General features: G+C 35.8%; 1 protein-coding gene across 7 annotated transcripts in view; it reads left to right on the forward strand.

Moving 5' to 3' along the window:
* LOC113523464 (histone lysine acetyltransferase CREBBP) overlaps positions 1 to 17,121 on the forward strand; it is a 29,000-nt gene extending 11,879 nt beyond the window's left edge. For 4 of the 7 annotated variants that reach the window (XM_052895588.1, XM_052895586.1, XM_052895587.1 and 1 more), the window contains exons 12-22: positions 5,089 to 5,199; positions 5,580 to 5,898; positions 6,387 to 6,530; positions 6,639 to 7,112; positions 7,276 to 7,509; positions 7,870 to 8,427; positions 8,873 to 9,184; positions 9,837 to 10,166; positions 10,805 to 10,978; positions 15,686 to 15,892; positions 16,330 to 17,121. In XM_052895588.1, the coding sequence (XP_052751548.1) occupies positions 5,089 to 5,199; positions 5,580 to 5,898; positions 6,387 to 6,530; positions 6,639 to 7,112; positions 7,276 to 7,509; positions 7,870 to 8,427; positions 8,873 to 9,184; positions 9,837 to 10,166; positions 10,805 to 10,978; positions 15,686 to 15,892; positions 16,330 to 16,776 (3,310 nt within the window). In that variant the 3' untranslated portion in view covers positions 16,777 to 17,121. The remainder of the gene's footprint in view (positions 1 to 5,088; positions 5,200 to 5,579; positions 5,899 to 6,386; positions 6,531 to 6,638; positions 7,113 to 7,275; positions 7,510 to 7,869; positions 8,428 to 8,872; positions 9,185 to 9,836; positions 10,167 to 10,804; positions 10,979 to 15,685; positions 15,893 to 16,329) is intronic. The other 3 variants (XM_052895591.1, XM_052895592.1, XM_052895589.1) reach the window with 2 other exon arrangements.
* The last annotated feature ends 309 nt before the right edge of the window (positions 17,122 to 17,430 follow it).

Genomic DNA, 17,430 nt, shown 5'->3' on the forward strand with positions numbered 1-17,430 from the left:
ATGTTCTGTCGTGTCGTTTGAAGTAGTCTGATTCTGGGTGTTTATGAGTTATTTGGACTTATGAGGGAATTATTTGGACTCTCAAAAAAGAATTGTAATTCCTTATGGAGTAGGATTAGATTTGGTACTTATTAAACAAGTAAACTAGGTATGACATGGATAAATTAAACACACCCTAATATCGATCTTGTTTTATAATGCGTCAGATATTCTTCCATTTGGCCATATAATAGCGAAAAAAATTTATACGAACAAATTTTTTTCTAACTTAAGATTACTAGCAAAAATACTTTTGTAAAACAAGTTCTTAGTTTTTATTATACTACATACATGCCCTCACAGATACTCAAACCACTTATTATAATTCACCACAGAGCTCTACTGTCCTGTGCTTCTGTGAAAGCTTCACTTGTGTTTGTTGCATTGATTTTGTGTGGGTACAGTCGAGTTTATAAGTATAGGTTGGTTTGTTTCACAAACATATTTGCAGAAAAAAATACTATACTTTTTTTTATCTCATATTCTTTTTAATAGTTCGATTTTTTTTTAATCTGACAGTGACGAAAAATATATGTATTTTTTAATTCAACTGTACCTAATTATTTGTGACGCAACTGGGTGTCCATTAAATCTTACATTTATCGTTATCATTACCTATAGGAAGTTAGTTTGTTATCCTATTTTAGAGAATAATTTTATATTAATAGAACATTTTAACGTTGCCCGGAAATAAATATATTATTTCTTCTTTTTTAATACTTTTTATTTAATATGTATCTTGTGAATTACTAAAACTCGTCGCCTACTATCAAACTTACAAGGTTTAGGTTTCTATTTTTATGTTAAGAACTTTGCGGGATAGGTAGAGAGAATGTGTTTAATCTGAAATAACTTATAAGAGCTCAAGTTTTGAGCGAATGTCTGAATTTGACCCTAGTCTCTGTACAGTATCTCAAAAAGTTGAAAAAATAGAATAAAGTTAATTTACTCAGTAGTTTATAAAGATATTTTCTTTTATAAATGCAAAAGAATAAAAAAGCCATGTAAGTCATATTGCATAATTTGGAAATAGGGATCTGGAATAACAAAATTACATTAAAACATTTATTTTCAATAAGTTGCATATTGCACGATTATTAATTTCTTAACAAGAATACTACAAATAGGAAATGTATGAATTTGACAGTTATTTAGAGACCTTCACACGTCATTTGTATAGTTAATGTCTATCAAAATGACATTGATGGTCCACCATGTTGTTTTGTGTTGCAAACTTAAGTTCGAAATTAATTTTGTATCCAGAGAACAAACTAAAATTGTACAAGAAGACGCTAATTAGAATATGTTTAGGTTCTGCTTTTTTATATATTGTGTACATTAATAGGCTAATAATACATTAATAAGCTCAGTACATTTATGAAACGTCTTCAGGAAAAAAAAAATATATATATATATATATATATATATATATATATATATATATATATATATATATATATATATATATATATATATATATATATATATAGCAACGTTTATAAATGTTGAACCAAATTATGAATATCTATGGTTTTGTCTAAAAATATTATAGAAGTTAAAAATTAATGTGTATGTCTATTCATAATAGATATTGCTTCGCATAGAAAAGTGATATTTTTGTACGTAGCAAGCCAGTGTCAAACCCAATCTATTGTGTCTAATTCTAAATCTATAAGAATTTTAAACATAATCCCTCTTGACGGACAAAGCCAATCAAATTGTTTGCAAAACATCTGTACGGAATCTTTTTAATTTATTACTTGTATTGTAACATATCTATTAACAGCACTGAATGCGTGAATCGATACACGATAAAAACGATTACGTTTTTGCAATAAACACCTCGCTGCAACGAAACTTGACCTCGTCGTATGCTAATAGTTGCTACCATCAGAAAACAATGCGTCCTATGCCATAGTATCGACTTTGCAACAGTAAGACAATGCTTTGTAGGGGAAGAAAAAAAAATCAATTTATATACAAAATATATCCTAAACTGCTGGATTTAGAAGCTTAACTTTTATAGAGGTTTTTTTAATGACATTGGCGTACATTAAATTAAGATCGAAACTTTAACGAGAACAGGAATAAACAGAATCTACGCAAGCAAAGGTGCGCTCAACAATATTTTATATATAAAGTGAACCGACCGACAAAGCAAATAAAAATATAAACAATAATGGACATCCATAGTTTTGTCGTTAGAAAAACGTACAGCTCTTAGTTTGTACTGTATGGATGACAACTCGCAGTATATTTATAAAAATGCTTTTTGTGTTTATTTTTTTGCTGATTTATATTATCTATCCATTCTGTCGTACACAGCTTTTCTTGGCTTTACTTATATTTTCGATTAAACAGATTTAATATTGATCATTGTTAAACATGGCTCTAAATATTTGACGCCCATAACTTTCTCTCTTTTCATGTCGGCAAAGTAGGTAAATAGATTGCAGTTGATTTGCGAAATTAGTTCGCGATAGGATAAAACTGTTAAAATCCACTAAAATTGAATTTTTGTTATTATTTTCATAATACGAATACAAATAAAATTTATATTTTTGAAATTGAAATTTTGAATAATTTCGAAAATAATTAGAATGGTCAATAACATTCTACAAAAATATGATTAACCTCAATTAGATACTGTTTCAATTTCAACTGACTTAAAAAAAGTTCTCTTCTGGTTCCTCTTTTATGTTTTGATAATTTTCTTTGTAATTGCAATTGAAATATGTTTTTTTAGCACCACCGACAAAATATAAAATTACAAAAATTTAATTTATGTGATCATTGTACCAACTAACGTAGTTGGCAAAATGATATATAAAGATATCAGCTACTTTGCGAATTTTATCAAATTTTACGCTTTTTCTATTAAAAGTTATGTAAAATGTATGTGTAGTGTGGCCAACAATAATAAATAATTGTTTGCAATGGTCATAGAAAGATCATAAAAAGGGTATGGTTATCTATCGGCAAATCGTCTGGGCTGTCATTAATTGCCAAGTGTGACCGTTTTAGTATATTTTTTTTTTTGTGTAATCGTCATATTTACACTATCAAATATAAAAGTTGGCTGGCACCTTCGCCCACGTGAGCTAGAATAAAAAATATACTATGTGTTGAGAGTATTCATGACTTTAGCTTACCTAAATGTGGTAACATCATCTCTATTATTTGTAAATTTTCAAAAATAATTTCACTAAATTATTTTTTTCTGACTGATCATTTAAAATGTTCCATATTAAGGAACTAAAACATTAATTATCATGCTTTAATATTTTTATTATACTGTCACTGAAAATTTGGATTTTGAAGGCAAAGATGTATTTGAAAAGTTCCGAAACAATACGATGTAGGTACAAAGTTTTTAGTGCTAAATTTATATTCAACATATTCTATGATTAATTTAACAAATTTTAAAATTTATTATTTAATTTATTTAATGAAAATTATTTTAGTTAAAGAAGAAAGAAAGAAACTTTATTTTGTACAAATATACGACAGTACCCATACAGGGGTTTACAAAATAACTAAAACTAAAGTAATAATAAAAAAAATAAATAAATAAAAAAAAAACTACAGCAGCAGTTATATACCAAGCTGTATTTATGACTAACATGTATTTAATCCTACTTATAATATGGGTTCAAAGCAATCGAAGCTGCGCCAAAATCTACTGTTACAAAGATTGGTCAACTGAAAATGAAAGAAACGGTCATTTAATGACAAGTCATGCAATTTAGGAAGGCAACCTTATTTTGCAAATTGAAAAAAAATTATTGTCGCCAAAACAATATCATGACCATTGCAAACAACAATTTTCTTCTGTACCTCAATTCTAGAGTACTGCAAGCATTTAGGCAAATGCTGTTTGTTTGTTGCAAATTTTAGGTTATTTAGCAATGATTTTTTTTTTATTTATTTTTCTGTTACAACATATTGAAGTAAAGATGAAACTTAACCAATCTTAATTCAAAATTTTGAATAGAAATAATTTCTATTTTATACTGGGGTAAAATCACTGGATATGTTGCTTGCTATCTTCTTCGTATATGATAGCAGTGCTTCGTTGATACTGCAATTTGTCATATATTACGTGAGATGAATAGAAATATTATTTTAAAAAGTAAACTTGAACATTGTTATAACGTAATTTTATGTATAAAAATAAATACTAATAAGTTTTTAATATGTGACAAATTTATGTATCAACAATTGATTTAGTACTACTTATTATAACTTACTACACATATAAGTATGGCCCCAGTTGGTTACACAACCAAAAAGCTTTAAACCAAAAGGAGATACGAAAAAAATTTTTGAATTTATTATCTTTATAAGTGACCTTTTCACTTATACCCTTCCACAGATTTAAAAAAATTTAAAAGATTAAAAGTGTATTTAAGGCAACAGTTGTCTATTTGGATCTTACAAGACGTCACCGCAAAGTGCAAGCGAGATAGATGAGTCGCCGTTGTATATCTCTATTGGCTACTTCAATTGTAGTGTAAGCGAGACAGTAGTGTAACAAGTACATAATTATCGTCTCCATTTGTTTTCGAGCTTTTTGATTACAATAAAACAGTAGTCTGTCTATGATTCGACCCAAGACACCAGTATGTCCAGCCATGGCCAGACGAGTTCACTGTGACATGTATACTCGTAGTCTGTGTCAATAGAATTTAATGAAAATCTAACCAAACGAATAATTGGCCCGACCATTAAATATTCTGCTGAGGTCCAATAATAGTGCAAATAAAAAATCGATTAATTGATTGATTGTTTCGATCTGTTACCAATTACATTTAGACAGTGTGTCTGTTATAATTTCAACAAAATGTGTTTACCTTTTTGTGAAGTTTTATTGAGACAGACTTTTAATATCTTAAACTATGCGGCCCGCTCACTGTCTTCAACTATTAACCCTTTTTATGTTCTCATTGCTTACTAATTTTTTTTCGCCCCCCACGCACGTCCTTGCCTGCACACAAACGTTCCTGTCACGCTTCACATCACACGCTACACGGACGATTATGAATAAAGTCTAAAAGCGTATGGGGTTGTCTCCGATAGATACACCTTCTGCCAGAAATGCTTCAATGACATCCAGGGCGACACCGTAACGCTGGGCGACGATCCGCAGCAGCCGCAGACGTGAGTATAATTGAATTTTTATTTATAAATGTAGAAATTAAATTTATGTCGAATTTGTAATTAACTTTTTAAAGTTTTCAAAGTTTAATGAAAATGGGAAAGAATAATAAATTGTAAATTTCCAACGTGTTACCTAATGAAATCTCGGTTGGTTAAGGAACTAATTGTGATTTGGCAATATAATGTGGGTTCAAACCCGTGTTCTTAATATTTTTAATCATAAAAATACATAATTAAATATTTAAATTCAATTCTATATTTTTATCTGTAAGGAATTTTATTGCAGAAATTGTTGATATTAACCGTTCAGCTGATTGATAGAGTACTATGGTCAGTAATGCTACATTATTATTATTTTTTAATACCACTTCATGTTTCAGTGCAATCAAGAAGGATCAATTCAAAGAGATGAAGAATGATCACCTTGAACAAGAACCGTTTGTTGTATGTATGGATTGTGGTAGGAAACAGCACCAGATATGCGTGCTGCATCATGACCAAATATGGCCCCAGGGCTTCTGCTGTGATAATTGTTTAAAGATGAAGGGAGCTAAACGGAAAGAGAACAAGTTTTGCGCTAAGAAGCTGCCTACCTCGAAACTTGGCATTTATATTGAAACGAGAGTTAATAATTATCTTAAGAAAAAAGAGGCTGGTGCTGGCGAAGTGCATATCAGAGTTGTGGCATCTTCAGATAAGGTAATAATAATGTCATATTTATTTATATATGATACTAAGTACAAACAGGAATACATCGAACCCCCAAACTAGGCGAATCTGTATCGCGCTAGTTCACAAAAGGATTATCAAGACATTTAAATAACTTTATTGATTAAATAAAAATATGGTACATAAGGCGGACTTAATGCTAGTAGCTTTTTCTACCAATCAACTTTTCTTATTAACGCTATATGTATTAGTTTTGACATATATTTGGGATACAGGTGTTAACCTAGTGTTCTTTAGGTCAACCATTTTAGGTTAACAGCTATCCCACGATAACGCGTGTTAACCTAATGTGGATGAACTAAAGAATCTAAATTCACATTTTTCTGTTTAATGTTCAAGTTTTCTTGTTAATGTCCAAGATTTATTGATTAATCTGAAATTAGAACTATAGAGAAAAAAAAAAATAGATTTTGATTGACATGTTATCAATGAAAATTAAAATGCTCATTAATTTTCAGATGGTGGAAGTTAAACCTGGGATGCGAACGAGATTTGTAGAATCGGGAGAGTTGTGCGCCGAATTCCCGTATCGGGCTAAAGCGTTATTTGCATTTGAAGAAGTTGACGGAACTGATGTATGTTTCTTCGGTATGCATGTACAGGTAAGGTCGAATGCGGTTAAAACGTAAACACGAAACTGAAAATTTTATATTTATTGTACTAAGATAATCCCAGTGGCAATGTTATATACTTCTAATTTTTTTTTTTAGGAATATGGAAGCGAAAGTCCGTCGCCGAATAAGAGGCGCGTGTATATAGCATATCTTGATTCTGTTCATTTCTTCCAACCCAAACAGTATAGGACTGGTGTTTATCACGAAATTTTATTAGGTTATTTGGACTACGCTAAGCAATTGGGTTATACAATGGCCCACATATGGGCTTGCCCGCCCTCAGAGGGTGATGACTACATTTTCCACTGCCATCCGCCTGAACAAAAGATACCCAAACCAAAACGGTTGCAGGAGTGGTACAAGAAAATGTTAGATAAAGGTATAATAGAAAGGATAATATTAGATTACAAAGACATACTTAAACAAGCAATGGAGGACAATATCTCTTCTGCGGCGGAATTACCTTATTTCGAGGGTGACTTCTGGCCCAACGTGTTAGAGGAATCTATCAAGGAGTTGGACCAGGAGGAGGAGGAGAAGAGAAAGCAAGCTGAAGCCGCCGAAGCAGTGGTCAGTATACACAGCTCCATTGCATCACTTTCACTACGACACATGTAGACATTCAAATCATTCATTCTATCATTGTTCATTAGATTATAGTCATTGAATGTCGTAGTGTTAGATTTGTATGATTCAAAGTGTTGTAAGCAAGTGTGTCTAACATATTTTTTAGATATTCCAGTCGTCAGAAGAAAATGAACAAGGTCCGGATGGTAAAAAGAAGGGACAAAAGAAGGCAAAAAAGTCGAACAAATCAAAGGCCGCTCAGAGGAAGAACAGCAAGAAACAGAGCGACCAGCAACAGGGTAGTGATCTCAGTGCAAAGATATTTGCAACCATGGAAAAACACAAGGAAGTGTTCTTCGTTATAAGGCTACATTCCGCACAGTCCGCAGCCAGTTTAGCGGTAAGTTAGTCTTTAACTAAAGATTCCTTTCGAATATTGTAATTTTATTTTATTAATTAATAACTTTTTTTTTGTATTGTAATTTAACAATCTAATTGATAGTGAAATTAAGTCTGTTACGTTTTGCTCAGATCTCATATTTTTATAAGAACAATAACTGCCATAAGACCAAATTTTAATATCAGGTTTTCATTGTTATGTATACAATATAAATATGGTTGTACTGTCTTCTATTATGCCTTATTATAACTGCTGTAAAAGTTTTTACAATATTGTCTACATTATAAGATACGAACTATAGATATGTTTCATAATGACAACAAACTTGTCCTCATAAGAGAATTTTTGTTTGCCCTACAGCCTATCCAAGACCCCGACCCACTAGTGAACTGCGATCTGATGGACGGTCGCGACGCGTTCCTAACGATGGCGCGCGACAGGCACTACGAGTTCTCGTCGACGCGGCGCGCTAGGTTCTCGACGCTGTGCATGCTGTACGAGCTGCACAACCAGGGCCAGGACAAATTCGTTTACACGTGCAACAGCTGCAAGTCACACGTGGAAACCAGATACCACTGCACGGTGTGCGACGACTTTGATCTGTGCGTGCTGTGCTACGAGAAGGAGGGCCATCCGCACAAGATGGACCGGCTGGGGTTCGATATCGACGTGGGCTCGTCACCAGGCGACATGAAGCAGGCCAACCCTCAGGAGGCCAGGAAGTTGTCGATCCAGCGTTGCATCCAGTCGCTGGTGCACGCTTGCCAGTGCCGAGACGCCAACTGCCGTCTACCGTCGTGCCAGAAGATGAAGCGCGTCGTGCAACACACGAAGATATGCAAACGGAAGACCAAGGGCGACTGTCCGATATGCAAGCAACTCATCGCTCTCTGCTGTTACCATGCGAAACATTGCCAGGTATGTAGCTCGCTAGCGTAGTGCAGGAGATGATATTTTATGTTATTTGATGTTTAATTAATCATAACGCTAAGAAACAGCTGTATTACATACCAAACTATTTTTATATCAATCCCTTTTTTTTTTATTGAAGTAATTAGTCTCCATTTTAATATTGCCTGAAATGCAACAATGAATATTGATAATTCTATTATATTAGTTGATATAATTCCATAATTGTTTATACAACAGTTGCCTAATTACCGATAATAATATAACAGACATTTTTAAGTATGTAAGATTAGGATCATAAATTTATAATTAAAAATAAGCTTAAGAAAGCTATTATTAACATAGCGAGTTCTACAAGTAAGTTATTCTGAATAACTTCAACATAATCTTGCTCGTGGTATGAAACACGAAAATGTGAATGGAGACCATTAATAGGTAATATTGTCGGTTGCAGGAAACAAAGTGCTCAGTGCCCTTCTGCAGCAGTATAAAGCAAAAGCTGAAGCAGCAGCAGGTGCAGCAGCGCGTGCAGCAGGCTAAGCTGCTGCGGCGGCGCATGGCGGCCATGAACACGCGTGCAAGCGGCGCGGGCGGCTCGAGCCCGCCGCCGCCGGCGCTGGCGTCGCCGCCGCCGTCCAAGCCTGCCGCGCACGCCGCGCACGCCGCGCACGCGCATCCCGCGCACGCCGCGCACGCCGCGCACGCCGCGCATGCCGCGCACGCGGCGCACGCGCTCCCGCACAACGTGCAGAAGGCGCTGCAGCAGGTAACTGAATGTATCCATTTCTACATATTTCTGTTATTTTATTACATTTGATTTTGTAAATTGTTTGTTTTAAAAGTTACTATAGTATTGATAAATGAAATATCAGTTTTAAATTTTTTAAATACAATTTAAATTTGTTTAATATTATCGAATTTTACATTCATTACAATGTTAATAGTCGGATTAAGGATTAGGTTTATGAGCATTATATTAATATATTGTTAAGAAATAATATATTAATAAACTTAAATATTTTTTTTTTTTAATTCTTTCTATAAATAGCTACATTATTAGCGAGTAAAGAAAATAAGCTATATATTATTTATATTTATAAATGTTGGCTGTTTACTCGTGCGAAACTAATTTATGAATGATTTTGAAAGTACATTTTAAATGACTGGCACTAATATGTGTCAACAATATGTTGTACTTGAATCCCTTTCATTTTGCTATATTTATTTGTTCTGAACTTATACAATGTGAATATATAAATTGGTACAATATATCAAATTGAAAGTATTGGTTTTTTATAGCAAGATACCTACCATATAGTATTGTGAACAGGTCTGTGGTACATATGCAGAATCATGTGGAATATTTACTGCGTCTTTTAATAGTAGTAGTCAATAATGTTGGATGTATTCGTGTGCAGGTACAAGAAGAAGCGGCCCGGCAACAGGCGCCGTCGTTCGGCAAGCACTGCAGCTTGATGGGACCGCCCGGCGGACCCGGCGGGCCGGGCGGGCCGGGCCCGGGCGGCGTGGGCGTGGGCCCGGGCGGCGTCGGTCCCGGCGGCGTGGGGCCGGGCGGCGGCGTGGCGGCCGGCGTGGGCATGGGCGGCGTGGGCGCGCGCGGCGGCGACTGGCCGGCCCGCTACCGCGCGCCGCCGCCGCTGCACCACCCCGCGCACGCGCGCCTGCCGCCGCACCACCCGGCGCACGCGCAGCACCCCGCGCAGCCGCACGCGCCCGCGCAGCTCCAGGTACACACGCACGTCGCATACACACGCGCACACGCGCACACAGACACGCACGCACACACACGCACGCACACACACGCACGCACACACACGCACGCACTCACACGCACGCACACACACGCACGCACTCACACGCACGCACGCACACACACACCGCATACATCACAAATTAATATTTGAAAAAAGAATTCATAGCCTATTTGAATTACAGACAAAGAACAACTCGAGATAATTAGAATTTATTTGTTCTGAATAAAGTATATTTTTATATAGTTTTATAGGTGATAAACATAATATTTTTCAAATATCTGAAGAAATATAACAGTCCGTATAAAGGTAGAAAATAGATAATTTTGTTTGGAGTAAACAGTAACAGTACAAATAATAATAATCTGTGACGTAGTTCATGTCCAAAGGTGATTATTACTACTTTCGTTCAAATGGGTCATCAACTAGTTTAAAATTTTATTTTTAATTAAGTGTTCCAACTTATTGCTATATTGCGCTTTGTATGTCTATTTTTCTCTGACATTCTGAAAATAAGAAGAAATAGTGATATGTTGTATTTTCATTCCGTCGCTATTCATATGTGAATAGAAATCATCAATAACTATTAATGTAATGTTCATTATTTTACCCAGCAACGACCGCCTGCACCCCAGCAGCAACAGAACCAACCTCAAATGCATCAACAAGCGCTACAGAAACTAATGGCGACGTTACGGTCGCCGACCAGCCACAACCAGCAACAAGAGATACTACAGATCCTCAAGTCGAATCCGCCTTTAATGGCAGCCTTCATCAAACAGAGACAGGTCAGTCCTCATTCATCACCATTACACACGATGTTAGGTATGAATCACCAATACCTCTTCTCTAATCTAATTAACCAGAAGGAGACTTTGTACAAAAGTCGATTGCTTGGATACCTCTGTCCCATTCGTGTTCGTCTGAAACTTAAAACCTTTTAACCAAATAAACTTTAATTGAAGTTTTTAGTATTTTTAATTGTTTCACTTTGAGATTCAATATGTTAAGAATCGATATTAATATCATCGACAATACTTTTGGTTTCATCGTATTTTTTAGTAAATTCAGTATTAGGTTGTTTTCATATTTTTAGGTTTTTTTTTTATATAACTTAAAATGGCAAACAAGCTGACGGCCCACCAGATTGATAGTGGTAACCGTCCCCTATAGACATGAGCAGTACCATGGACATAACAGAGTATACTGTTTCGCCCATGATACCCCCCATGCGTTGCCATTCCTGAGGACTCAGGTGTTATTCCTCTGTACCCTGTAAATTCACGCCATAACCCACCCTTCAAACCGAAACACAGCGATGCAAACACAACTGTTTCACGGTAGAAACACGAATGAGACAGAGGTACCCAAACAACCGACTTTTGTACAAAGTCTCCCTCTGGTAGAGGAGAGCTCAATCCACATTATACAATATGTCGAAGCGAGCGCTTTTCCCGCGCTATCCATTACTACACACGCACACATTGTTACGTGTACAGACGTTGCTTGTTTCTGTAGTTGTGGCGTTTTTGTATGAAATATCGGTGGTATGGTATAATACAACGGCCAAATTGCGAGGCATAATGCGGAAATACTCATATGTCGTCGACATTGAATCCAATTCTTTATGTAATTTTGACTTAATACAAGTAAATCTTTTATATAAAATTTTCGTATTTTGACCGTGTTTTTTTAATACTATGAAATAACTATGAAAGTGTCTTAATTTTACAATTTATATTGAAAGAGAAAAAGTCTGCATTACATTATCATCTGTCCCCAATCTAGGTCAGATCTATATCTTGGGGACCAAGAGTGCGGTTACCTAAAGTTTAGTACATTTCATTTAATACGCGAATTAAAAACTAATGTTTGAACTAACCCATGAAATAGTGATACATATTTTAACTACAAGAATAAAATATTAACTTGTCTATACACATATATAACGGGAAATTAACGAACTGTCTGTGTTTTGATAGACATCGGATAAAAAATGAACATAAGTTTTAAAAATAATAATATTAATTTTTATACTTTCGCGTTGCGTGGTTTATCGTTTATAAGAGACGGGAATTAAATTGCAGTAGTTTTTTTTTTTTCATTCAACTTTAGACCATATCCATGTTGTCAAGCAACTTTTCGAACAAAGTAAAGAATACAATATCACCTTTTACTGCTGCTTTGTAGACTATAGTAAGGCTTTCGACACCCTCGAACATGAGGCAATTTGGTATGCACTTAAAAATCAGGGTATTGATATTAAATACATCAGAATATTGAAGAACATATATGGAAACAGTAAAGCAAAAGTAAAGCTAGAAAAAGAAGGAAAGGAATTCAAAATAGAAAGGGGAGTAAGGCAGAGTGACCCCATATCACCTAAACTTTTCACTGCAGTATTAGAAGAGATCTTTCGTCAACTAAATTGGGATGAGTATGGACTATTAATGAACGGGGAATACCTGTCACATCTGAGATTCGCCGACGATTTAATTTTATTTTCCCCAACAAGAGACAATCTACAAGTAATGCTTAATGAATTAGATAAAGAAAGCCGAAAAGTAGGTTTGGTTATGAACAAAGAAAAAACAAAAATTATGACAAATGGGAAAAAAGGGGAAACTATCTGCATCAACAACAAAAAAATTGAATATGTAGATGAGTATGTATATTTGGGTCAAATAATTTCACCAACAGACTTAACTACAAAGGAGATTGAAAAACGTATAGGAAATGCCTGGAAACGATTTTGGAGTCTAAAGGAAATACTTAAAAGCAAAATGACAAACACAGCCTTAAAAGGTAAACTATTTGAAACCTGTATTTTACCAGTTCTTACATATGGTTGCCAAACCTGGGCTCTTACCAAATCCCACTTTAAAAAACCACAAAATTGCCAGAATGCCATGGAGAGAAGTATGATGGGGATAAGATTATCAGACAGAATTAAAACTAGCACAATTAAAAAACACATAAAAACTAAAGATGTTACAGTCACAGTTAAAAAACTTAAATGGAAATGGGCAGGGCATACAATTAGAGGGAGAGATAAATGGAGTAAAAAGATAATGTTTTGGTACACGAAAGACAAAAAAAGGAGAAGAGGAAGACCACATAGAAGATGGGTAGATGACATTAGGGCTGAAGCAGGGGGTATTTGGACAAGAATTGCTAGCAATAGAGACCATTAGAGACAGTTGGAGGAGGCCTTTGCTAATAAGCAAACAGACAACAGCAATTAAATAATAAGTTGTTAATACGTTGTTTTTAAAAAAAAAATGTCTGAATAAAGGCTTATATATTATTATTATTATTATTAGTTTTTTTTTGGTCGATAAAAAAATTAGTTAGTCGTAGCCAAGCGAGTGATTTAATTTTTATCTAAATTTTATGAGAATTTCAATATTCTTGTTCCTTATCGTGTCCATAAATAGATTTATTGTGTTTTGCATCATCACGTAAACATGTTGAGCGCAAACAAGTACCGCTCGCTCGAATAAACCATGCGCATGAAGTGACGAAACAATTTTTATCTCTTAAGGTTAAATTATATTTGTTCGCAATTAATAGCCGTTCGGGGGCACGTGCGATGATAGTTTGTTATCTTTAAAAAGAACCTCATGGCTTTATAGATAAATTGTTTTAAGTAATGACTGTAATCACTCTTTTAAATGTGTGTAGTGATAAACTAAAATTAATTCCTTGCGAAGGCCAAAGATTAGCATTGTCTAGCAGTCTTTGTGTCGATTTGCTCTCATTGACTCATATTCTTGATGTATACTCATACTCCTTATGTCCATTCTTCAACTTTAAGTTGCCTTTTTGACAGATTTCTTCTAAATAATACCCATAGAGCAGCTTTGAAAACATAACTGAGGTATCAAAATGATTTATAGTAAATATTTCTACCAAAGGTAAATTCTAAAAGCATAAATTATCCAATACTAATAATAGTAATTAATAATAATGTGATGTTTCTAGACAACCCTCGCTAATCAGTCTTTGTATATTTATAAAATGAACTTGTTTTTGTCGAAATTGTATCCGAATATAGTTGAGTAAAAATGTTCTAAGCTATCTTACAACAATATGGATTTCTAAATGAAAGACAGTCAGTATTTAGCAATTCTTACTACAGTCTGACCGTATTTTTAGTTACTATTAAACTCGCCTCGAATTTGGAAGTCAGTTTTGGTTTCGTTAAAAAATTGCCAGAATTTGCGTCGGGAATCCAAAGTACATTTATAAAAGTATTTTCTATGCCACTTCGACCCGTCGATATTTTTTATGGCTCTATAAAACCAACTAATATTGTATATGTACATATAATATAGAAGGTATTTACAGTAGAAAATATATAATACAAATAATATAAATTATGAAATAAGGAGTGTGACAGCCGATCTGTCGAGTTACAGGGAATGACAGGGAAAATATATGTAAGAAGAAACGTCGCTGTCATGCGGCCATGTCTTTGCGGCCAGTCCGAAAGAAAGAGCTAAAATCAATGTACAATTTAATTAGCCTACTTGATGAAAAAAGAAGGGATCATGTTTACAAGTGACTTTGTGATGAATATGTACAGTATCTTGTAGTTTTTGTCTATTAGCAATATGGTATCCGGCGATTTTAATATCTGTTATTAGCTTCAAAGTCGCGTTTCATGAGACTCATACGCCTACTTGGTTACAAGTTGTACATCTATTTACTTTCTAACGATTATTGTAATGTTTCAAAATGACTACTAACCGTACGGGTAAATTGATTGTTACTACAAACTTCCTTGTTTTATATATTATCTGATAATAATTCTGTGATATCGGTAGATAATGAAATATACTCATTGTCAAATTGATAATTTTTTAATTGAAATATGCGGCTTCTCTCGCCCATAGACAGTATTTAAAAAATGGGAGTAAAAAATTTTGGTTATGGAACTTTGTTTTGTTTGTGCACTAATCATCACACGTCATTCTACAATCAACGTTAATTGAAATAACATTGATGTTTAACAATATTAGGCTTATTGCAAATGTTGAATTCATAGATGCATTTTAGAGCAAATTTTCTCTTGCTGTCTCCTACTGGCGCAAAAAAGTTTATGCCGACTAATATGACATATTTATCTATAATTTCCCTGAACATCTACGACTTGCCTTAGACCTACGTAACAATTACTATATTAAAGTTACAGAGTTGAGACTTTGTCTTGTGTATAGCAATAATCAAGTTTGTAGGCGATTTTAATCAGACTGCATACCATTATATTGTTATTAGAATTCCACAATGTTTTTTTTATACGACAAAAGCGAGATAACAACTTTGAAATGGATAGATATTGCTTCCCATATAGAGACCGGAAAAAAACTGCTGAGCTTTTTAAATATAGTTCTGTATATTCGACATAGTATTAAAAATATGATGCAATGCTGCATACTTGTGCAGCTTGTTTTGTCAAAGTTGTATTAAATAAAATTATATGCTTGTTCCAGAACGCCCAGAACCAACAAACGTCTACGGGTGGCGTGGGCGGTGTGGGCGGCGTAGGAGGAGTGGGTGGCGTAGGTGTAGGCGGCGCGTGCGGCGTCGGGCTCGGCGGCGGCGTGCCGCAGCAGCAACAGCAGCTGCACAACATGATGCAACCGCAGCAGCAGCAGCGGCTGCAGCAGATGCACCAGATGCTGCCCCAGCAGACACAGGTGTGTGCTCTCCCTCCTTTACAATACGAAATTGCATAGAGCAGAACTAGAACCACACATCTTAGTATTCTAATAAATGGAGAATGAAGTCTTCTACCAGTTAACAACTCAAAAAGAAATGCCCTGTGTTGAAGAATTTACAAACTTTTAAGATTACATTATCAACCAATGAAAATATAGGCTTTTATTTACTTGTAAAATAGTTTTCAACCAACAACATTCACTAGGTTATATTTTTTATCGATAAGCAACACAAATTCAAAATCAATAACTGTTGTTCTATCAATTCTGATATGGTCATTGAAAAATCTTCAAAACAATATGTGCGTCACAAATGATTCAATTGTTATATTGGATATTAGTTGTGTAATCTTTATTTTTCTTTTTATTCTCTCTGAATAATTTAAAATGTATAGCACTACTTGATTTGTCCCCAGGTGGGAAACGTGTCCAATGTGGGCATGGGCGGCGTGGGATCAGTGGGAGGCGTGGGCGGTGCTGGTGGCGTCGGGGGCGTGGGTAGCATGCCACAAGCGGGCGCCGGCGGATGGTTCAACAAGCAGGCGGGCGGCGGCGCGGGCGCTGTGGGCGGCATGATGGGCATGCGGGCGCCGTACGCGGGCGGCAGCGCGGCGGCGGCGCGGCTGGGCGCCCGCTACGGGTTCCCGGGCGGCGGCGTGGGCGCGGTGGGCGGCGTGGGCGGCGTGGGCGGCGTGCTGCAGCGGTCACCGCCCGCCACGCCGTCCTCGCGGCCGCCCACGCCCTCGGAGCTGCTGCTTCTGCGGCAGTCGCCCGCGCCGCCCGCCCCTCACCCGCCGCCCGACGACCAGCTACCGCCGATGACGCCGCAGGACCAGCTCACCAAGTTCGTCGAGCAGTTGTAGTGTACATAGCCGAGGCGCGGCGCGTCGCCTTGTAATATATAAGCTACCGGTGACGTCGCGCGAGTTCCCCATCCCGCCCCTCACCCTCCTCTCCCTTCGCATCCCTCGCTCGTGCCCCTCCCAGCCCTATTTATTGTCGATAAAGTTATCGTTAGTGACGCGAGGGACGTAAGTTAAGTATTACGATGACCGAATCGAGCGCTCAATGTACAAAATGTAAATATGAGAGAAGTACGTCCTGTCAGCTTCTGCGTAATATAAGTTGTTCGTACTGTAGGTACATTATGATACTTATTCTGTTTATTGTAATTAAATCATTTTATAATATAATTATGTGATTATAAACTGTTGTTTTTTTTTTTTTTTTTTTGTTAATCCCATAGAATTATTGTTTATCATAAATTATTCGATTCGATGCTCTATAATTTTGTCTGGATCTCGGTAAATGATACAATAATTTTACAACTGCGAATGACTTGGAAATATATGTGAAATTAAATGATAAACCACAAGAATTGAAACTAAAAGCAAAATCTTTTTTCTTATTTTATTATTAACTAACTTTTGCTCGCCACTTCGGGCGTGAGGATTTCAAACATAGAAAAAATAATGAGATAAACTACTTCTAGATACGCTGTCTAAAAATGGTCAAAA

This window comes from Galleria mellonella, unplaced genomic scaffold (genome assembly GCF_026898425.1).
Source record: "Galleria mellonella isolate WM207_F2 unplaced genomic scaffold, CSIRO_AGI_GalMel_v1 utg300, whole genome shotgun sequence".
Lineage (NCBI taxonomy): Eukaryota > Metazoa > Arthropoda > Insecta > Lepidoptera > Pyralidae > Galleria > Galleria mellonella.